Below are 24,247 nucleotides of genomic sequence, written 5' to 3'. Positions count from 1 at the left end.
TTATACAGTATATACAACGTGTCCCAAAAATGCACATATACTTTAAATAATTATAAAGGCAGTGTTTATTAAAATACATTTCATTTTAAAATAAAATGTAATAGAACCTACAAAGTGTGTATACATTTTGGGGGGGTACCCAGTATGTACTTCTTGTCTTTCTTTCTTTTTAACATTTTATTGATTTTTTTACAGAGAGGAAGAGAAAGAGATAGAAAGGTAGAAACATTGATGAGAGAGAAACCTCAATCAGCTGCCTCCTGCACACCTGCACACCTCCTATTGGGGATGTGCTGCAACCAAGGTACATGCCCTTGACCCCTTGACCAGAATTGAACCTGGGACCCTTGAGTCCGCAGGCCGATGCTTTATCCACTGAGCCAAACCGGTTAGGGCTACTTCTTCTTTTCTTATCCATTCAGCTACACTATGTCTTTTGATAGGAGCATTTTAACCATTTACCTTTAGAATTATTGTTAGGTATGTATTTATTTCTATTTTACTCTTTTAACTATGTTTCTGTTTACTTTTTCTTCTTTTTAAAGAAGTCCCTTTAACATTTCTTTTAAAACTAATTAAGCTTTTACTTGTCTGAAAAGCTTTTTATTTTTCCTTCAATTTTAAATGATAGCCTTGCTGGTTAAAGTAGTCTTGGTTGTAGGTCCTTGCTTTTCATGATTTTGAGTATTTCATATTCATCTCTTCTGGACTGAAATGTTTCTGTTGACAAATCAGTAGACAGTCTAATGGGGGCTCCTTTGTAAGTAGCTACCTGTGTTTTTGTTTTTTGTTTTTTAATTTATTTTTTATTTTATTTTATTGATTTTTTACAGAGAGGAAGGGAGAGAGATAGAGCTAGAAACGTCAGTGAGAGAGAAACATCGACCAGCTGCCTCTTGCACACCCCCTGCTGGGGATGTGCCCGGAATCGAACCTGGGACCCTTCAGTCCGCAGACCCAATGCTCTACCACTGAGCCAAACTGGTTTCAGCTGTCTCTTGCTGTTTTTAAGATACTCTCTTTGAATTTTACCTTTGCCATATTATTATGATGTGTCTTGGTATGGGCTTCTTTGGGTTCATCTTGTTTGGGACTCTGCACTTCCTGGACTTGTGTGTTTTTTCTTTTACCAGATTAGGGAAGTTTTCATTCATTTCTTAAATAGGTCCTTGATCCTTTGCTTTCTCTTTTCCTTCTATTACCCCTATGATGCGTATATTGTTACTCTTCATGTTGTTTCAAAGGTCCCTTAAACTATCCTCATTTTTGTAAAATTCTTTTTTCATTTTATTGATCTAATTTTGTGTTTTCTGTTGCCTTGTCTTTCGTATTGATGATTCAATCTTCTGCTTCATCCGAACTGCTATTTATTCCTTCAGTGTGTTCATTTCAGATTTTTTTTTAAATTTCTGTTTCTTTTTATGGCTTTTATGTTCTTTTTCATGCTGTTGTAGTTCTAAGCTCCTTGAGCATCCTTATAACCATTGTTTTGAAGTTTAGAGTATCTGGTAAATTGCCTGCCTCCATTTCATGTAGATCTTTTGAAAAGATTTCTCCTGTTCATTTGGGCATGTTTCTTTGTCTCCCCATTTTGGTTGTCCTTTTGTTTGTTTGTATATATTAGGTAGATATGCTGACTCCCAGTTTTGGTATGGTGGCCTTCTGTAGTAGGTATCCCAGGGGACCCAGTGGTACAGTCTCCTTGATCACCTGAGCTGGGTGCTCCGTGAATGTCCCTGATGTGGGTTATGTGGGCCCTCCTCTTGTAATCAAGCCTTGATTACTATTGGCCCATTCATGCATGGAGTCGACCCTCAGGCAGGCTGACTGTGAGGATCAATCCTGAACACAGTGTACAAACTGTTGTGCAGGTGCTAACCTGTGTCTCAGGGGGTCTGATATGTGCCCAGATCTCCCTGTGTATATGCCACTGGTGAAGCTAATCGGATCCTGCTCTGATATTGTCTGAAGGTGGCCACTCTATGTTTTTGGTCTTGGGCCTCTTGGTAGGGATTTTGGGGCTGGTCAATATCAGACACTATCTGTGACTGGCCCTAGCAACCTATTTGAAGCTATAAAGCGATCTACATTTTGTGATAGTCTCTGCTAGACCTAGGTCTTCATGGCGAAAATCAAGCTGTGCACTAAGGCTGGCTTTTACCATCACTGGGCCCAGGAAATGTCGGCAGAAGCCCCAAGGCACCCTGAAGATCTACCTCCAGCTGCCTGAGTTTATCAGGTATAAACAGACCAGGATTTGGTCGTGTGAAGGGAGGGTTCTTCCACCACTTGGGCTTGTAAGAGAAAAAGCTCCTGTTCTAGAGCCACACTACTCTTGTCTTAGATTCTGCCAGGTATTGATTTCAGCAGGATACAGCCACCAGGAGTCGAGATGATGAGGCTAGTGGATCTCCCATGATGGGGAAATCTTTTTCAAAGATTTCTCCTGTTCCTTCATTTGGGCCGTGTTTCTTTGTCTTCCCATTTTGGCTGCCCTTTTGTGTTTGTTTCTATAATCGGGCTTAGGGAAAGTTGTGGGATGTGGCCCCAGCCCCAGAACCACACAACTCAGTTTGTCCCAGATTCTGCCCAGACCTGAGAGCAGAGCCACCAGGAGTTGGATAGAGTTGCCAGGAGCCTTGGAGTTTGGGGACAGTAAATCTCCCATTTGCTAAAAACTCCAGTCAGGCCCCTGGGAACATGGGAGGAATAACCCTACCCCAGAGCCATACAATACAATATGCTTATTGTACGGTAGTTTCTGTGATATTTCCTGAGTCTGCCCAGACTTCTACATCCCAACCCAGGCAGCTGTAACTTTTCAACAGGGCTCCTACAGAGTGGGAGGGACAACAGGAGTCAGGAGGTAGGGACTATTGCATTCCCCATGTTGATTCTATATGGAGGGGCATGATCCATCCAAAAAAGATGGCATCTGCAGTGTGGCAGAGTGACTCAGCACATAAGTCCTGGAAGCTGTCCCTTCAGTATTCTTCCCAGAGCCACATACCCAAGTGTCTCCTTACTTGTCTCTATTCTGCTTCACCCTCCCTCCATCAAGAGCCCAGGGTGAGTGGCTGCAAGAGATTTTGTGCATTGTCCCTTCTCCATGGAGGACAGAATCCCCAGATTTTCTGTGGGTGTTATGTGGGTGCCTCTTCCCAAGTCTGATTCTCTGGGTTGGGGAGCCCAGTTTGGGATTGGGAACTCATACTCCTCAGTGTTTTGCAACTGAGATATCCCTCCTGAATCTCAGGTGTTGTCCATGGGCCGGCCCCCTTTGTATAACCATTCTTCCTACCAGTCTTAATGTGGCTTTTTCTGTAAATCCTTGGTTGGTCCTGGGAAGAGGTGAGTGTAACATCCACCTACTCTGCCGCCATCTTTTATCACTCTTCACTTATGAAGGACAGTTTTGCAGGGTACAGAATTCTAGATAGGTGGTTTCCACCCCTAACACCTTATACACTGAATGGCCATATTATTATGATCTCTGAATGCAAAATAATCTGGCCACTCAGTGTATATCCTATATAATAAAAGGCTAAATGCAAATTGTCCCCTTGACCAGGAGTTCGACCAGCAGGCAGGTCACTCAACTGCCCATGTCCCCTCCTGGCCAGGCTGGCTAACCCATGCACGAATTCATGCACTGGGCCTCTAATATAAATTATATATATAATACAATACATACACACTCTGAGTGGCCATGTTTTTATGCGTTCAGAGATAATAATCTGACCACTCAGTGTCTATTTCCCTTCACAATCTTGCTTGAATGATTTCTGAGGAAAATTAGGGGTAATTATTTCTGTCCTGTATAGGTAAGATTTAAAAAAACTCTGGCTCTTAAAGATTACTTGTCTGATTTTTTTGCACTTTGAATATGATATGCCTAGTGCAGTGTTTTTTGACATTTATCTTTTTTGTATGATCTTCCTGAATTTATTTGCTGTTTTGCATTCACATGAAGAAATTCTCAACCATCCTTGCTTCAAATGTTGCTTCTGCTCCTTCTCATTCTGGTATTCCATTATGCATATGCTGCACTATTTTTTTAAAGTTGTCCTCCAGTTCTCTGATTTGTTTTCTAGTCTTCTGTTCAGTTTTATAGGTTTTTAATGATATATTCTGAAGCCCAGACCCTTTCTTCAGCAGTGTGCAGTTTACTGACCCCATCAAAGGCTTCTTCATTTCTATTAAGTGTTTTGTTAAGTGTGCATGGTCTGATAATTCCTATATCCCTCCCATATCTTGAGTTTAGTTGTGATGTTTGCTATGTCTCTTCAAATTGGTTCTTTTGCCTTTTGAGTGAAAGGGACTCTAGTAAATAGTTTAGTGGTGTGATGTAAAGGTAATGAGGGTGGGAAGGCTAGAGTTGAGTTTTTCCGTGTCAGACTCTGATTAAAAACAAAAACCTGGTAGTTTATTATCTGGTTAGTTTTCTCTTGAGGGCAACAGAATTTTCTGGTCTATTTCAAAATGGCCATTTTCCCTTTGCCCCCCACCAGAAGCTCAAAGGGTTTTTAAAATACATATATATTTTATTGATTCTTTACAGAGAGGAAGAGAGAGGGATAGAGAGTTAGAAACATTGACGAGAGAGAATCATCGATCAACTGCCTCTTGCACACTCCCTGCTGGGGATGTACCCGCAACCAAGGTACATGCCCTTGACCAGAATTAAACATGGGACCTTTCAGTCTGCAAGCTGACGACGCTCTATCCACTGAGCCAAACCGGTTTCTGCTCAAAGGATTTTAAAAAATATTTTCTGATGCTGAAACCGGTTTGGCTCAGTGGATAGAGCGTCAGTCTGTGGACTGAAAGGCCCTGGGTTCAGTTCCGGTCAAGGGCATGTACATTGGTTGCAGGCACATCTCTGATAGGGGGTGTGAAGGAGGCAGCTGGTCGATGTTTCTAACTTTCTATCCCTCTCCCTTCCTCTCTGTAAAAAAAAAAAAAAATCAATAAAATATATTTAAAAATTAAGCATTGTACTTTAAAATATATATTTTTTTTTATTATTTTATTTTAGAGAGGAAGAGAGAGGGCAAGAGAGATAGAAACATCATAATGATGAGTTAGAATCACTGGCCAGCTGTCTCCTTCAAGTCCCCTACTGGAATTGAGGCTGCAACCCAGGCATGTGTGCTGACTGGGAATCAAACTGACCTCCTACTTCATATGTCAGGGCTCAACCACTGAGCCACACTGGCTGGGCTCAAGGGGATATTTTTTTCTTTCCAGTATTCACTATAAGAACCTGATAGAGCTCCACAAGGTCAACTCACAAAAATGTCCAGGCTCCCCTGGAATTTTAAACTCTCAGACTTGTACAAACTGAACCATTGGCAGTTCATCACTATTATTCAGGTTCTCCTACTCTGGTACTGGGTTCCATGCAAGTTTCTACTCAGGGAGTTTCTGCTCTGATAAGTTGTGATCTTCTCTTCCTATTTGTAAATCCAATTTCCAGAGCAATAGTTTGCCAGGTAAGTTCACTTCTCTGATGGATCTAGGAAGAATTGTTGATTTTTCAGTTTGTAATCTTTTTATTCATTAAAACAGAATGGCCACTTTCTAAGTTCTTAACAAGCTGAGAAAACCTCATGTAGAGTGTTTTTGTTGTTAATCCTCACCTGAGGACATTTTTTCCCATTGACTTTTTCTTTTTTCTTTGGAGAGTAAAGGGAGGGAGAGAAAGTGAGAGAGAGAAACATCCATGTGAGACACACAATTGTTGGTTGCCTTCTGCACACATCCCAACTGGAGCAGGGATGGAACCTGCAACCCAGGTACGTGCCCTTGACTTGGAATTGAACCTGAGGTTCTTGGATGTGCAGACTAAAGCTGTAATCACTGCTTATAAAGTTTTTAACTCTCAAACATGTCCTATAAAGTTTTTAACTCTATAAAGTTTTTAACTCTCAAACATGTCCACCTTAGCTCCAGCTATTTATCAGGTATAGTTTATAGTTTTCTACCCTGGGGCTGGGTCCTGGAGAGGTTTTTGCTCCAGTAAATTGTGATTATATCAGCCAATTAGCCCAATTTGGGGGTCAGCGGTTTTCTCTGAGAACTCATACCTTCAGTAGATCTATTTTCAGTTTTTTCAGCTTTTTCCTTGTGAGTATAGGATTGAAGTCTGCCTTTTCCCGCACCCTTCTACTATTACTTCTTCATACCACCTTGGTTATATGTGTGTGTTTCTCTAGATCACTTGTTTACCTAGGAGCGAAACTACTACCATGTTTCCCCAAAAATAAGACATCCTCCCAAAATAAGACCTAGCGCATGGAAAGACGACATCCCCTGAAAATAAGACCTAGCGCAACTTTGAGAGAAAAAATTAATATAAGACACTGTCTTATTTTTTGGGAAACAGGGTAAGTCATAAAGTATGTGTATCATCAAATTTACTGCACTGTGCTAAGTTGATCTCCAAAGTGTTTATATCAGTTTACCATCCCATAAGAGGTATATGAGAATTCCTGTTACTTTACAAATTGCCATGTCAATCCAGAATCCTTAGAAAGTTTTATGTCTGATCACATCCACCTGCCTTGCCTAAGATCTTCATTTAGTATTTTAGTATGAACAAAATTATTCATTAATATTACTGATTTATACAGACTGCTTTAAAAATATTTTCTAAATATACCATCCTTAAGTAACTTATATGTTAGCTTATACAGTAAATTTCAGATTTAAATATCTGTTCATGCATTAGTAAATAGATATTGGGAACTTGCTGTGTTCTAGACATACTGTTCTACCTAAACATTGGGGATGCAATAGTGAATATATATCAAAGGAAACCTGTATCTTTATGCGAATTCCTATTACATAAAATGAGATAGGTCTCACATATTAAAAATTATTATTAGCCTACATCTTAAAAGATTTTTTTTTATAATTACATTATTTTTCGTTTCCAAGAAACATTCATACTTAGCATGGCACTTAGTAAGAACTCAGATATTTGCTTGTTGCTCCAAATTGTAGTTACATCACAAACCATTTAAGTTCAGTTATGCTGGTCCTAAAAATATTACTTAAACCATTAGCTGTCAGAGTTCAAACCTTTGTTAAAATATTTTCCTTTGTATCCATTGATAATAGTTTTTAATTTTCACAAATGATTCGACAGAATAAAACTTTCTCCTCAGCATACCTGTAACTATTCCATTGTATGCCAAATATGAGAAATTTAGAATCAATCATTAATGGATGGATTTCCTGTTAAAAGTGGCAAGATAAACACATTTTGATAGTTGTACTGTCTGAAAAAGTCAAACTTTTTATCATATCTATAGAAAGGATAAAATCAAAATGGTTTGCACATGAACATAGAATTGGAGACCATTTTAATTTTTTTACAAGTTATTCCTTTGCCTGAACGTTTTGTTTTGTTTGTTTTCCTTAGTCAAGATGCTTGGGGCTAGTCTTAAGGTATGAAAAGCCTGTTAGGCTCACCACTGAGGATAATGATAATGTTGAAAACTGATGTTCTTTATACCTTTCCAGTTTAAGGACTGAAGTAATTCAGTTTACCAAAAAGGAATCCCACCTACTTTTTCTTACTTGTGGGATTCTGAATTAAGGTGGCAATATACAATCACACATTGTACTTTGCATAACTCTGGGAAGTTAGCATCCATTCTTCTTCATCAGAAATTTTTGTATTTGTGATAATTATTTTTTGGCAGATAGCAATAAAGTGCTTTGAAGAAATATTGCTTTTTCCCTATTTGCCTAAAGGTACTATTGAACCAGTAGAAGTTTTGGTCTGAATATGGAATGATTAATGTAGTGCCATAGCCATCTTAAAAAACAATCATGTGTGCAATCACCACATCCAAAATGTAAATACCATTACAGGACAAGTCATCCAGTTTCTTTCACAGTATACAAAGGGGGCAAGACTTGTTAAATTAAGAGATTTACAAATCATCACCCAAACATTATAAACATCAGATGCAATGTCTGGATACTAGTTTGAATAAATCATCTGTAAAAAGACATGTTTGAGACAATAGAGGAAATTTATCTTTAAAAATACAGGTTTAAGACAAACTGAGGAAATTTGAATATGTCTTGGGTATTGGATGATATTATGAAATTAGTGTTTTGCTACATGTGATAATAGTATGATTGTTTTCTAAAAGCTATATATATAGCTTTATTTATTTTTGAATAATTACATTATTTTTAGTTTCCAAGAAACATTCATACAAACAAAACAAGTGTAACGTTCGGGCAAAGGAATACCTTAAAAAATATTAAATGGTCTCCAATTCTATGTTCATGTGCAAACCATCACACATAAACACACACACAATTTTTTTATTGAGAGTTGTAATGACACCCCAATCTAGTCATCTAGAAGAAATTCTGCTTTATGCCAAAGTAATGTAGGCCTAATGCCTCCATTTTATTTTTTTTAAATATTTTTTAAAATATATTTTATTGATTTTTTACAGATAGGGATAGAGAGTTAGAAACATCGATGAGATAGAAACATTGATCAGCTGCTTCTTGCACACACCATACTAGGGATGTGCCCGTAACCAAGGTACATGCCCTTGACCGGAATCGAACCTGGGACCTTTCAGTCCGCAGGCCAACGCTCTATCCACTGAGCCAAACCGGTTTTGCTGATGCCTCCACTTTAAACCCCAAGTGTACCCGAGGCTGCTCAAGGTTTTTGTTTAAACACATTTAAATGAAGGAAAAGAAAAATAATTACTACATTAGAACACACAAGTATTAAGAATGCATATAAATCTGCAGTTGTTGAAGTGGGCTGTGGAAGAGTGTACACCAATATTCTAGTGGCCTGAAAAGAAATAATGAAAAAGAACATGAAACCTTTAGGACTTAATACAAGAAAACGCTTTTTACTTGTAAGTACTTGAGGCCTGATAGTATTTACCACTTAAAAATTCCTTTAACTTTGATTTTTCATGATAATGACAAGTAGTTGAATCTGTTTAGTTCTCTATTCAGTAAATTCTTGGATAGTTTATCTGCATAATTCATCCAAGTTAAAACCAATAAAGACTAATATAGAACAACTGTTTTGAATACAGGGAAAAGTTATTTATTTTTTTAAATTACCCAAAATGGAATTCGGTCAATGCTGATGTCAATGTTTAGGGCTTGGATTTTAAGTTTGTTATATAGATTTATTTATGGTCTCTAAGACAATCATTTTTATTCTTACTCTCAATTAATGAATTACCACCAACACACTCAAAAGTTGCCAACATATTATGCTCTTTCTTTCAGTGGAGTCATTTGTTTCCTTACTTTGTATACACTATCATTTCATCATCAGTATATATTAGAAATGTTTGACAGATAAAGTTGTAGAACTTAGCCGCTAATTTGTAGCACCCTGATAGGTTTATAAAAATGTGAAACCATGGGAGATAGGAATGAAACAATCTTCATTCCTTTTCCATTTGTGGCTTTGTTCAGAAGAACATCTAGAAGGTCTCCTGGTCTAATTAGCACATTACTCTTTAATTAGTATAGATGCTTGTCCATTTTTTTTTTTAGATTTCTCACCTATACCTAATTCAATTAAATTTTAGCTGTATTAACAGTATTCTTAATACAATTAACCTAGTTTTCATATAAAACCATATTTATAGTCACAGTTCAAGGGCTATTGAATATTTAATTAAATCACATAATTATCCTAATACCACAAACCAGTTCAGGGTTCAAAGGCCATGCTGCTCATTCCTTGCAAACATACAGTTCATCTGCTGGGGCTATTAGAGAGCAACCTCCTAGCCACAGCCTTCCGAGTATCATGTCATGCCAGCATGTCCATTGGGCCAGTTTCATCAGGTGGAGATTGGTTAAGAGGCTGTATATGCACCAACAAACACTATGTAAAGTACTCTACTTGCATTATCACTTTTAATCCACAACAGTCCTAAAACATAGATATGTTAAAATGTTTTTCTTTGAGAATGCTGAAATATATAGATGGTAAGCATCTTGCACAAGAATACATAAATACATAACATGATCAGGATGGGAATCCAGGAATTGTAACTTGTATTTTACCACTTCATCATCCAAGGTCATCGGAGTTATTTCTCTCCAGAGCACTAGGCTTCACTTTGGTCCATGACCAAAAACGACACCTTTGAATCTTGACCTGTCATCTTCAAAATAGTGCTATGGCTAGGAAGGGAGAGCACTATAAACCCATCACTTGGAATAATTCCAAGGATTCAGTCTCTCTAAAGTCTCAACTCCATTTAAGACTAACCAAAATACTGTGTCCCTGTATTCCTTTCCTATTGCTGTAGTAACAAATTACCACAAACTTAGTGGCTTAAAACAACACAGGTTTATTGTCTGTAGGTTAGAAGTGCGACACAGGTCTCTCTGGGCTAAAATCAAGGTGTTAGCATAGTTGTTACATTTTTTTTCTGGGACTCTAGGGGAGAATCAATTTCCCTGCCTTTTCCAGCTTGTAGAGGCCATCATATTATTTTGTGACCCTCCTCCCCTCCATCTTCAAAGCCAACAACACTGCATTCTTCCTAATCATTCATCCATAGATTTCTCTGATTCTGACCTTTTCTGCTTCCCTCTTGCACTTTTAGGGACCCTGTGATTACACTGGGCCCACCTAGATAATGCAAGCTAATCTCCCTACCTTAATGCAAGTCTTAGAGCCTTAGATCAGTCTGTTCCTGTTCAGTTGTATCAGCTATCTCTTTTCAATGGACATTATCAAAAGTTGTAAGTCTAAAAGCTTGATTTGTATGAGAAATCAGTCATAACTGAATTGTTTAATGTATTAAAAATGTCCTCGAAGTCCATGTAAATGGATCAACTATATAATTAAATATAGAAACATTAAAGTCCTTTAATTTTTTAATAGTTTGAGATGGGTATAATCAGTCTCACCAAAAACCACACATAGGTTTTAACAGAAGAACCTTGTACTAGTATTAGTATTTGTTATCGGATGTATCTGATACTGAACAAAAATCAGTAATTTTCATTGAAACTGTCTATGACTCCTCCTGAATGTGTCATTTATTTTAAAAAATATATTTTATTGATATTTTTACAGAGAGGAAAGGAGAGGGATAGAAAGTTAGAAACATTGATCATAGATAAGAGTGTCGGCCTGCGGACTCAAGGGTTCCAGGTTAAATTCCGGTCAAGGACATATACCTTGGTTGCAGGCACATACCCAGTAGGGAGTGTGCAGGAGGCAGCTGATCGATGTTTCTCATCAATGTTTCTCTCTCCCCCCCTTCTTCTCTGTAAAAAAAAAAAAAAAAAAAAAAAAAAAATCAATAAAATATACAAAAAGAAAAAGAAAAAAAAGCAACGTTGATCACCTGCACACCCTCAACTGGGGATGTGCCCGCAACCAAGGTTCATGCCCTTGACCAAAATCGAACCTGGGACCCTTTAGTTTGCAGGCTGACACTGTCACCTGAGCCAAACTGGTTAGGGCTGAATGTGTCATTTTAAATGACTGAAGGATGTCAGTGGAATTGTGTGTCATGCTCATCCGGATCTGCTGTCCAGACACAGACTTTTTTCCTAATATATGTGAGATGGACACTGAATTTAACTGTTGTAAATAAATATCCCCTGAATATTTTGTGTTTACTTACCATATTCGTTTATAGGAAATGCTGAGTTGAAAGTACTGTCACTACACAAAAGCCACTATTGATTCAAGACTGTATATGCCATATGATGTAAGACTTCCAGCCCCTTAAAAACTTACTACACTTAAATTCCAGAAAGGCTATGAATTAATAAATGTTCATGATTTAAAGGTGGTAAGTTCAATAAGAAATTTAAAAGGGCTGTGATTGATAAACACCACTTAGCGAATGCCTATGTGCTGGCCTTTTATTGCATTATCTCATTTCATCCTCACAACCCTACATGGTAGATGGAATCTTTGCCCAGATAAAAGAACTGGATGTCAAAGGCTAAGTAACTTATTACACAACACAGAACTGGCAAATGTTGGAACAAAGATTTGAAGCTCAATGTGTGTCTCATTCCAAATGTGTTTTTATTCACTACTATATATATTTATTTTAAATTATGTTCCAATGTTTCCACTTTTACTTAAAAGCACAAAATTTTGTGGCATAAAATATTTCAGAACTAGCAATTGCAGTCATATAAAACACTAATGAAATTATTTTATAAAACTTTTACAAAGGTAATCAAGGTAAACAAATGTAACATCTTTTAATTTCTTATTTTAGGTAAAAGGTTAATTATTTACATTAAAACTTCAGTTTCCTGAAGTTGAAGCAGGTCCTTGACTTGACAGAAAACCAAAGGTATCACTTAAAAATAACTGAGGAAGACCTAACATAAAAAGTTAAGAATACTTCTCTACATTTTTTAATAAGTGTTATTTACTATTTTTTGTCATAGGAGATGAATATGATGTATGTGCCATTTGTTTGGATGAATATGAAGATGGAGATAAGCTCAGAATCCTTCCCTGTTCCCATGGTATGAATAATTACATATTGCTTTGAATTGACATAGTAAATTTATATTTAGGTTCAATATTTAGAAGGCAGAAAAATAGTTATTAGCACACCATAAGCCAGGCCCTGTACTACCCAGTAATATCTCATTATAAAAATTTACAAGCTTTTACTTCTTTTGTCCCTACATGATGCATATAGATCAGAATAACATGGATAAACATGGTAAAAAGTTAAAAATGTTCACAACCACAGTGTACTTGCTAAAGATGTGTATTTTATTTCAACAGCTTATCATTGCAAGTGTGTAGACCCTTGGCTAACTAAAACCAAAAAAACCTGTCCAGTCTGCAAGCAAAAAGTCGTTTCTTCTGAAGGTGATTCAGACTCTGACACAGACAGCAGTCAAGAAGAAAACGAGGTGTCAGAGCATACCCCTTTACTCAGACCTTTGGCTTCTGTCAGCACTCAGTCATTTGGGGCTCTGTCGGAATCCCGCTCACATCAAAACATAACAGAATCTTCAGACTATGAGGAAGATGACAATGAAGAAACTGATAGTAGTGATGCAGAAAATGAAATTAACGAACATAGTGTTGTGGTCCAGCTGCAGTCTAATGAACGGGATTACAACATAGCAAATACAGTTTGACCCAATCAGAGGATGATTGGGTTATTTCCCTTTGAAATGTTTATTTAGGTATATAATTTGATTTTTTTGCTCCCTTCACAGATTTCTGTAGCAATAACTAATTTTTTTAGTATTCTACAGTTTAATCTTACTGAAAGTTGTTCTTTTTTTAATCTAGTATTTATCTGCAGGAGTATACTTCGTTTTACTAACAAGTAACAACAGACTGGTACTGTAACTCAAGCATCAAATCAACTTGTATTTTGGAATGAAATATAACCAAAACATGAAAAAAAAAAATTCTCAGTATAGTTTGCAATTAAGATCTAGATCACAGTATGCAAATTTTGTGCTTTGCACACAAAGTCAGTGCTGTGGCCACTTAGTATTAGCTAAGCCAGCTCCTATCTCCATAAAGCTACCTAAAGTTGTTGAGTCGGAATGTTTTTTCTGGTATTACCCCCAATTGCCATCATTAGGGAGAGGCAACAAGGCAATTTAGCATTTTTCCTCCCATTGATATAAAAACTCAGTTAATTTTTTCCTTTCTCTTCCCATGTAGTCTTATTCTGAAACAGTCTATACTGGTGCAGATTTCAAGTTTTAAGGTTTTTAATACTATATAGTGTTACATATAAATTTGATTCATCAGCTAAAGTAATACGTCACTGGACTTAATTTACAGAATTTCATATCCTTAAGGGTTTTATGTTGTGATTGAAGCAAAAAAGAAATGTACAAAAATACCAAACTTCAGCAACTGTTAACATGCAGATCATATACCTCTCAATAAAGAGCATCTATGCTGATTAGTCCTGCTAAGCTATGTATAGAGGAAATTGATCAAGTATTGGATTTGAAAATAATTGCTTATGTTTAACAGAATAATGAATGTAAACAATTTATTATGAAAAGCTAAATTATACTTCATTGTAACTACATAGAAAACATAGACATATATAATCAAAATGCTAAGAACTTTTATATAGCCTTGTATGAAGGGGGTTTGAATGTTAATAAACACATTTTCCACTTTAAGAACTTTGTGTACTGTAATATTACCTACATTAGCCTCATTTTTATATACAGTGCTATAAAGGTATAATGATTACGGTAATTTAGATCTGATAAACACACCTTAGAATTTTATACAAGGTAACTAACTAAAGCAGTTAGGTAATTCCCCCCAAAATAACTGCTGTCAAAATCATTCCAACAACTGGACATTTTGGTACCCTGTTGTAATTATGGTATAACCTTACAGTAGACTGCTACACAGCCTCAAAAGGATAAATTATCTTTTTTTTTTTTTTTTTTAAAGAATTATCCTGATACATCTTCATGGACATGGGAAATTGTTAGTGAACAAAAGCACATTAGAAAATAATAACTATACAAGGTACATGAGCCTTTGCTATAAAAAGAAAAATAACACATTTAAAAAGAAATATAACACTTTTGAGGGAATTTCACTTTCTGAATAGAAAAGTTCTTATAATTAAAAAAAATATTCCTGCTTATGCAAAGAAAAACTTGAATTACCTCCTTTTTATTTTTTTATTTATATATTTTTTAAAATATATTTCATTGATTTTGTACAGAGAGGAAGGGAGAGAGGTAGAGAGTTAGAAACATCGATGAGAGTCATTGATCAGCTGCCTCTTGCACACCCCTTACTGGGGATATGCCCGCAACCAAGGTACATGCCCTTGACCGGAATCGAACCCGGGACCTTTCAGTCCCCAAGCCGATACTCTATCCATTGAACCAAACCAGTTTCAGCAGAATTACCTCCTTTTTAAATAATAAAACACAGGCATGAGAAATAGAACATTAGTTTACTAGAACAGCAGAGCTTTGGAATTTGGTCATTTGAATAATTTCATTTAACGGAAGGTAGGGTGTAAGGATAAAACATTGAATTCCGTCTTTGGCACATAAACACACAATAAATAATAGCTTTTATAGTTATTAAATACTTTTTTTAAAAAAAAAACGGGAAAAGTTAAGTCACTGTAATGTGTATTATTATAGATACTTTTTTCTCTCAGTTTTTAATCTACAGTCCAGATCAAAGGACCTAGTTCCTTTAAATTTAAGTTAGGAGATTTTCTAAGTTAAAAATTACTTTTTTTAAATACTCCAAACTTACTTTTGGTTATAAAATCTATTGTCTTAATTAAATTACTAGTTTTACTATTCACTTTAAATCTTTTATTATGTCTTCACAGTATACACAATTTTTTTTAAATAGAACACTAAATAAAAATCCAATTTTTGTTCAATACCTTCTTAAAATTTTTTGATTACAAAAGGATATTCACCTGAAAACATACCCGAGACAAATTTGATATTCAGAAATACTTATGTAAAATAAATCTATATTATATTCTGTATGTACTTATACTGTAACATGTTTATATCCTCATTATTACTTAACATTCATTGGTGAGCATTTTCTTGTGTCATTGTTCAATGACTGGCTTATCCTCTGGACAGTCATTTATATAGACCATATCCCTGAAAGTTAAATTGTATAGCTTTCCAAGTTTAGCACTACACTAGTAAGTAATGCTATGTGATGGATATTCTGGCATATCAATTTATATAGCTCCATTTCCTTAGGTTAAATTTCTACAACTAAGTACAAAGCAAAGATACATGCACATTTTCAGAAGTGTTTTTCTAATGAAATTGTGCATAGGAGGCCAATATTTAGTTTCATTATTTACTTTTTTAATGATACAGATGCCCACTACTGTCTTCTCCTCACCTACACATCCCCCCAACACACACACCCTCACCTAACTTACAGGTTCATTCATTAAGCGTTTCACAATTGCTCTTTCTAATCACCCCAATTCTTTACAACTCAAATGTGAATGTATATTACCATAAAATATCAAATCATTGCAACCCAATCACAAAATTTTCATTTGACCCACCTTTTGTTCCTAACAGAGATCTTAATGGGTCAGGAAGTTTAGGTTTTTGTTTTTGTTTTACAATTTCTAAGGTATGCCCACCCAACTACCAAAGTAGGCCCAAATCCCTATCTTCTAAACTTGTAATCTCTGAGTGTACAATCAAATTCAGAACTCTTGCTTGACAACCCTTCAAAGAAAAAACTTAAATTATACACAGTATATTCAAATAAGGCAAAGAGATTAATTCTTCTTCACTAAGCCACTGTTTCTCAAAAGGTAGCACACAGGCCACTTGAAGTGATTCAGATTGACCTGGCAATTGTTCTAAAGGATCTTCTTGGGTTTATGCATAATCTCCATCTACAGAGTAGAACTCTAGAGCCCAAAATCTGCATTATAACCATCTCCCAGTTCCACTTAGACTAAGGCGACCAGACATCCGATTTTTAACAATTTGTCCAGCATCCCGCGGCGTTCTAAAAAACTCCCGATTTTTGGAAAGAAAGATTCCAAAAAAAATCAGGACTTTTTTAAAAAGCCGCGGGACAAATTGTTAAAAAGCGAGACGTCTGGTCACCTTAACTTAGACTCACCAACTTTTGAACCTGCTCTGAGCTTCTGTTTGATAGTTCATAGTGATGATTTATCTAAATAGCATTAAACTAACATATTTAATAAACTTCAATATATCTCAGAGACCTTCTGACCTCTGGGATTAAACATGACTTATATAGCTATAGTGAACATGTCAAACCAAAGCCAGAAATGTCAAGAACATCCCAATTATTTTATAAGCTGCCTAAGGAATGTCTTCTCTTATGTGAGAGATCCATTGGGCTCACTGCAGTCTACCGACACTGCCTCCAAATCTAAAGAAGTCTTAAAACAGCTCAACACAGAAGAATTCACAATACAGAAGAATCCACAATGCAGAAACCCTTGTTGGTACTAGGGTCCTTACTGCTCACTAGATTTCCCATTTAGAGACCATCAACCAAAGAAAAGTATTAATTTCTAGTGGATACATTTATTTTTTTTCTCATAAGCCTGAAGATGAGCCTGAGATAACGAAAACCGTTTTAATAGGTCAAAGACCATTAAAAATAAATTCCTGGTACCCATTTTATTTTATTTATAATAAATACTACAGGAAGTGGAATAGGCCATCAACTGAATCTTTAAAAAAGATTATATGCTTATAGCATCTTTTGACCTATCAGGTATATTACCATTGTGTCAAAAATCAAATGTAACAGTAAGCCAACAATTTATATAAACAACATGAGTCTAGAGTATTTGGTTGGAATAAATTTATTTCATCTGTCTGTAAACAAGGTGTTTAATAGTTATGGCATTTTTTAAAATGCATATTAAATCAGATGAGTTAGACTGTATCCCAGATGTAACAAAGTGCAGGGAAAGAAATGGACAAATCAGCAACAAGATTTGTTTTTAAATCTGTACATTATCCACAAGGCCCAAACAATGGAAGCAAATACTAGAATGTCCCTAAAGTAGTGCCATTCAAAAGAAACCTTTTATAGGTCAGTTAAAATCCATCTCACAATAGCAACAGTTCATTTTAACAATAGTATGGCACAGAATACATTTGAAAAAAATTCATCACAAGACAGCCAAGTCCACAATAATGCAACTTCATATAAAAATTTAAGCTGCAAATAAAAATTGGTCCTATGAAGAACAAACTGGACACACTCCAGATGGTTATGCTGGGACACCTAATGTCCATAATGGCAGCCTTTTACAATTTTACTAAAGAGTAGAGCTGGTGTGCAAAGAGAAAGATAAGAACAAAAATCTGAGCTATTGCAATGATGGAATATCCCTGGGGATTCAATCAGTATGTTTATTGTGAGGTCATGGGAGGAAGTGCCTTTTGCTCTTGTTTTGCAGTTGCACTCTTAGTATGTCCTGTAGACACTATGAAAAAAGTTTGTCTACTCCGGTGCAACAACAATACTGAAAGCAAACTACTGCAGCTCTCAATAGTTCATCAACAAACGGGATTACTAATTGGTTAAATAAACCAGGCACTGCATAAAATAAGATGGAAGCAAACCAAACAACTTATGTGCAAAGGGAGAGGGTGAAAAAAGACGAGTGAAGGAAAGATGCATGCACACTTTTCCCTCCCAACCATGCGCTACAAAAGGAAGACTAAATGAGCTAAGTAAATGCTCAAAGTGCTGAAAAGACATTGATCAAAATAGAGATTGTACACTGGCACCTTGCTTATATTAACTTATTTTAGTAATCAATATTCCATTAACTGCTAAAACAAAGTGATGCCCAACTTGGCATGCCCCTTCCCCCCAAATTTCAAGGTATCATGCAAATCATTGTTGTGCTGCAATTATGTTGCCAGGTAAGGGTTGATTACATACAGTGGTTAACATACAAATAATCCATTGGGCAAATAGGAATCATGACATTAAAAAATAGGTAAATAAAAATTAGCTACCATATAGTCTGGCAGCACTGTAACCATAATTGGGGTGGTGATGAAGACAGTTGCTAGGTAGTTGGGGAGAGGCTGCTTACACATCAGACCGCCTCAGGTATAAAGCGAGTTCATATGCTTTCTTGTTAAGTGTGCCTCCGTGGACACCTTCCTTTCCCATGACTATAACCAATGCTGGAGTACACAAGGAAACAAAACAAAGTGAACAGAATTATTTAAGGGGGGAGGGCAGAAAGAAAGATACCTTTCCCCACTAACAGAGGGATACAAAGGAGACCAAGGTTCATACCCCATCACCCTGCATTGCTAATAAAATTTCCAGAATTAAGACTCGAGCTTACAGCTAGGAAAGTTTAAGAGCAATTTTCCCCTAATACTTAACAGTCTGCCTAGCAGCTAGAACCCAGAGTCTCTCAAGTATTTTGCCATTGAGTATGCCTTCTTATTCAATCCGCCTCCATGGACCCCTTCTTTTCCCATTACAAAGACCAAGACTGAAAGAGAAAGAAGAAAAGTGTTTCAAAAGAAGTGTTAATCAAGAAAGTCACATAAGTTTTAGCAGACAGAACCCTACTTAATAAGTTAACATTAAGTTAGTTTTCCATGAACTGTCAAGCACTGAAGTCAACTAGATCTCCAAAAAGGAGAACTTTCAAACTAGTTATATGCTAAAAACTATTAACTGCTTTTTGGAAGTCCAATCAATGCAGCTGCAGCGCTCTATAAAAATAACTTCACACTAGCTAGGGAAAAAAGGAGTGTGATCATTTATCTTCCATTCCAAGGCAAAAAACTGCTGGTTAGTATGACAAATATATTAGACTAGCCTTCCAAAAAAAAAAAAAAAAAAAAAAAATTGGAAAAAAATTTGGGTGATTATTTTACAAAATTTTCCCAATTTAACAAGCTTAATTTAAGTACAAACTATTAAGTCTTACCAGTGAGGTTAAATGTGTTTATTACCTCCAGAGGAAAACCAGACCAAATTTTAAATAGTATTTCCAGTGCTATTCAGAAAAGGAAAAATTAAAGGTATTTAAGGTGTATGCTTACTGATATCCTCACTGTTCTAGCTTTGTTTTTGAGTCTAAAATCTTGAAATAGGTTACTATTTCCAACAACAGATTCTTCTATGATAAGGTTCAAAGATTTTAATTCCCAAAATATATGTCTGATTTTACAATCACAGCCACTAGATGTCAGCAGTACTATATGGTATGAAAATCTCATTCCAGTTTTATGTCACATGGTTGATGCTTTTTAAAAGTTATCTGAGTTCAGCTAAAACTGAAAAAAAAATATATATATTATATATTATTATTTCAGTTACCTAATTTTCTTCCTTTTTATATATTTTTATTGACTTATTTCAGAGAGGAAGGGAGAAAAGACAGAAACATCAATGATGAGAAAGAATCACTGATTGGCTTCCTCCTGCACACCCTCTACTAGGGATTGAGCCTACAACCTAGGCATGTGCCCTTCATTAGAATCGAACCCGGGAACCTTCAGTCCGCAGGCCGACACTCTATCCAACTGAGCCAAATTGGCTAGGATCACCTAATTTTTTTATAGAGCAATAATCATAAACATCAACTCACATCAGAATAAGAGTAACCGTTAGGATGATCACAGGGAGTAGGAACATTTCAGTAAATTACAGCTCAGAGGAGTTTCAAGTTCCTTCACACGGTGGATCTTTGTTACTTAGAAGTGCCAAGTTTGCTGTATGAGACTACACAAGCCCTTTTTATTTACAAAATATTTACACAGGTCAATACATTTAAATACACTTGTAAATCAGTCAGATGCCATAATAAACCCCAATTTTAAAAGTTTTGAAAAAGTAGACAGACTTATTTTCTCCAGTGTTGACAATAGTCAGGAAACACCAGAATTTTTGGGTCAAATATATAAACAAAATATAATTTTCTACTTCTCCTATTTAAATCACAATCTCATTTAGTCTTTGAAAACATTTTAGTAAAGGGACAACTTAATCCAAAACCTTTATTTTAATTATTTCTTTCTTCCCTGCCATGTTTTTAATAGAAAAATGAATCAATGTTAATTTTTCATTTTTATGCTGAGCAATGAATGATTGAAATGTGATCAAGAAAGAAAAGGAAGTGATCCAAAGGTCAAAGACTCAAAGGGACGAAAGTAACCAATCAGTTTAGCAATCTGGTTACAGATTATCAATGAACATGTCAAGCAGTTTGAGACAAATTTGGATTTTCAGTTTACTTAAGATGAAACTGGAGAGTTGGTATGAATATTTTATTTTAGAATAAAGTCAGGATCTCAGAGGCTAGACTGTATGTGCAGCTGCTGTAAAGTAAGTAAATTTAAAGCAGTGCCTCCCTTCAGTGCTGAGCAGTTCACAAAAACCACCTTAATAGCCATTATGGACTAACTCTTTTATTCAAATATTAAAGAAACTGTTTAATAAACTCTAATGTGGCATGCAACTTTTAACAAAAGAGTGCCTTGCTTACCTCTGCCAGCTCTGCCCACTGCAACGTTGTATGTTGGCTCCCCACCTTGACTCTTTGTCCGGATGTCCATTGTGCAGTCACCATCCACATACAGACTGTCTCTGATCACTGAGCACTTCTTTGCACCAAGAGTCAAACCGTTGGTAAAGAAACCTTCCCGATCTTTTCCTACAATCATATCTATTTCTACTGGCTGTTCCCCACCCCCCCCCCCAAAAAAAAAAAAAAAAAAAAAAAAAAAAAAAAAAAAAACAGAAAAAGAAAAAGAAAAAGAAAAAACACACATGAAATTAGTTAATTCTTTTCAGGCCTCAATATAACAGGAAAGACTGTGTGCCAAGTTTTTACTATCAGTACAAGACATCCACATTTCACTAATATAAAATCAAGTTTTAGTCTTTTCTAAAGAATAGTTTAATGCCACATGACTACATGTTTTATATTAGATTTTCCAAGTTCACAGTGTAGTATACTAACTAAAGACCAGTCTATGAAAAGAATCTTGATTCACCCTATAAACTTTCAGCAACAGCTTGTCTATCATACTCAGTCACATTACCGTCAGTCATGTTGCATCAAATTTAAGGTTGCTTGAAAGTTTCCTGAAATAAAACCTAAAGTCCATGCTTAATAGCAGATCTGTTCACTTCAAATAGCTTGACATCTCCCACAAGTACGAACTTCAAACAGTGAAGCTCAGTGCATTCCCAAATTCATATTTCCCTCCTATTTTTCTAGCTACTACTCTTTCTAACTTCCCTTCCCCTCCCAGCTCAGTAATCAGTTTTTATTCCGGCAAATGCAAATGCAAATGCAAAAAAAAAAAAAAGATAGATTCTGTCGGTAGCACAGCAGTAAGCAATGGTAAACACACACACACACACACACACAGACACACACACACACACACGCCCCCCCCCCCCCCTCCCCAGAAAACGGTGAGGGATTTGGAAAGAAACTGAGGTAGTCACTAGAACCGGAAAGGAGGAAATGTGCACGCTAACATTCCATGAATAAGGAAGGCGTCGCCCCCATCAGAACTGCAGAGTCATAGCAGGCCCCAGCCATTTCCAAGCACACTCCTGCAATCTTCCCAGTCAGGCAGCGGTAACTCACACAAAAAATCAAAAAGACTGCAGAAAAAGTTGATCACCAGATGCCAATTCTCTGTAAGAATTGTAGTTCGCTGCAATGGGTGAACTTAAAGTACTAGCATCAAGGACTGAGTTCTACACAATTAAGTCTGAAACCATGTTAACTAGTATGAGAATAATTACTTAGCACCTTTAACAGGGGGCAGGAATTTTAGCGTTTGATGGGAAGGGAGAGTGAGGCCAAGAAACTAAGGGCATGGTCTCACTGATATGATAGTCACAATTTTAGAAAGAGCCTTGTGCAGAAGGAGGCGAAACAATAAAAAAGCAGCACTGGAGGCTTAGTGACAGTTATTCCCGACACATGTGTCAACCAAGTCAAAACCATCAAGTCACAAAACCAGGCACCGTGAAGCATAAATCTGCATTAGTTCCTCACTACCATTACGAAAGAGACTAGGAGATCTGATGTGTCCCCTTGGTGTTGGCAGATTACTGAAAACCCCGTTAAAGCATCCCCCTTTTTAGGGCTGTGTTGCATAATTGGGAATAAAGGTAAATCGATGACTCTCCATAGGAGGAGAGAAATCAATGGCAGTTCGCCATCTTGGAGAATTAAAAAAAAAAAAAAATCCTATAGAGCCGGGGCTGAAGTCGGGATTCACGAATCCACCTACGTCGTCGGTGTACATGTCTCCCAACCCCAGAGGCCTGGACACCCGCAAACCTACGCAAAGTCGCCGCGAGGATCCCGGGGGCCCAGCAGCCGCAGCCTCCCACATCCCGCGGCGCGGGGCGCGCGGTCCGCGGAGCCAGGGGGCTGCCCGGGGGCCCCCGCCGGGCCCGGCTCCCACCCGGGACACAGGGAGCCAGCCTCCCGCTCCCAGGTTCCCGGGGGCGCACAAGGGGGATGGCGCCCCTCCCGGCCCAGCTGGTGCGGCCCCTCCCCCAGCTTCACCGGACCCGCGCCGGGAAGCCGGGAGCCGGGCCGCCGCCCCCGCCAGACGCCGAAGCCCGCTAGTCCCCGACCTCGGCCTCCGCCAGCCCGGCGGCCGCTCCTGGGCGCCGGCGCCTCCACACCTGCCGGCGCGGCCTGCACGCCCCCTCGGCCGCCCGCCCGCTCAGTCCGGGGCGGACCCGCGCCGCCGCCGGTCCTCACCGTAATGCTCTGGAAGACGCCCCCGGCCGTGGCTGCCCACACGTATTTGGCGTCGCAGTAGCCGACAATGGCGGCCTCCTGGCAGCAGCCATCGCACATCAGGTTATCCACGTAGCTCTGCCAACCGGCCATCTTCGATCCCTTCGCACTGCAGCGGGGACGGCGAGGAGCAGCAGGCGCAGCGGCAGCGGCGGCGGCGGCGGCGGCGGCGGCGGCGGCGGCGGGCGCGGGGGGAGGGGGAGGCGGGGCGGGGGCGGGAGGAGGCGGCTCTGCGCAGGCACCGACCGCCCCCCTCCCCGGGAACTGCGGTGGGAGGTCGCGGGGACGGCGGCGAGGGGCCGGGCGAGAAGCGCGCCGCCCGTGCCGCCCGCACCGCGGGGTGACTAACCGGCGCCGGGAGGCTGAGCGGCTGGGCCCGAGGCGGCGGCTGGTCCTCACCGCGGCGCGCCCCTTCCCCGCGGCCACGGACGGACGTGCGCGCGTGCGTGCGATCCTTCCGCCACGCCCCGATCGGAGGGTCCCGCGAAGGGAGAGGGAGACTGAGGCGGGGGCGCGGAGGGATACCGCTCGGGGACAATCACGGCCGCCACGTGCCGGTGGCGAGGAACCGGCGCGGCGCAGCGCGGCGCTGGGGGCTCGGCCTCGGGCTCGGGCCGCCGAGACGGCGTCTTCCCCGTCGCGTTGGGTGCCTAGGAGACGGCGCCCGGGACGCCACGGAATCCCGCGGCCACGCTGTGATGCGCCTCCTGCGCCCGGTGTGCGGGAAGTGGAGTGTTGAGCCTCGGTGTCGGGTTGCAGGTTGTCGGGTTGCAGGTTGTCCTGGTGACGGGATGCGGAGCGGTTACCGCGTGTGGGGTGTGTGTGTGTGTGTGTGTGTGTGTGTGTGTGTGTGTGTGTGTGTGGAGGGGGGGCTGGTGACAGTCGCCCACGGTCACCTCAGCATC

The 24,247-nt window shown here is 38.7% G+C and overlaps 2 protein-coding genes across 9 annotated transcripts in view; one reads left to right on the top strand and one right to left on the bottom strand.

Moving 5' to 3' along the window:
- RNF13 (ring finger protein 13) overlaps positions 1 to 14,184 on the top strand; it is a 142,928-nt gene extending 128,744 nt beyond the window's left edge. For 6 of the 7 annotated variants that reach the window (XM_084875964.1, XM_084875967.1, XM_084875962.1 and 3 more), the window contains 2 exons: positions 12,454 to 12,534; positions 12,803 to 14,184. In XM_084875964.1, coding sequence (XP_084732090.1) covers positions 12,454 to 12,534; positions 12,803 to 13,164 — 443 coding nt within the window. In that variant the 3' untranslated portion in view covers positions 13,165 to 14,184. The remainder of the gene's footprint in view (positions 1 to 12,453; positions 12,535 to 12,802) is intronic. The other variant, XR_014794330.1, reaches the window with a different exon arrangement.
- Positions 14,185 to 17,365: 3,181 nt separating this feature from the next.
- PFN2 (profilin 2) lies at positions 17,366 to 24,039 on the bottom strand. 2 transcript variants are annotated; one of them, XM_084876006.1, is made up of 3 exons: positions 23,304 to 24,039; positions 21,051 to 21,243; positions 17,366 to 19,046 (listed from the first exon to the last, which is right to left on the bottom strand). In XM_084876006.1, the coding sequence occupies exons 1-3, from the start codon at positions 23,433 to 23,435 to the stop codon at positions 18,949 to 18,951; spliced, it is 423 nt and encodes a 140-aa protein (XP_084732132.1). In that variant the 5' UTR covers positions 23,436 to 24,039; the 3' UTR covers positions 17,366 to 18,948. The 2 variants fall into 2 exon arrangements, with proteins under 2 accessions (XP_084732132.1, XP_084732133.1); XM_084876007.1 differs by having other exon boundaries at positions 17,366 to 18,726; positions 23,304 to 24,037.
- Positions 24,040 to 24,247: the final 208 nt, after the last annotated feature.

The sequence above is a fragment of the Pipistrellus hanaki genome (genome assembly GCF_964339955.1).
Source record: "Pipistrellus hanaki genome assembly, chromosome: 2".
In the NCBI taxonomy this organism is placed as follows: Eukaryota; Metazoa; Chordata; class Mammalia; order Chiroptera; family Vespertilionidae; genus Pipistrellus; species Pipistrellus hanaki.
Note: the sequence above shows the minus strand (reverse complement) of the source record. Positions and strands in the feature narration are given on the sequence as shown.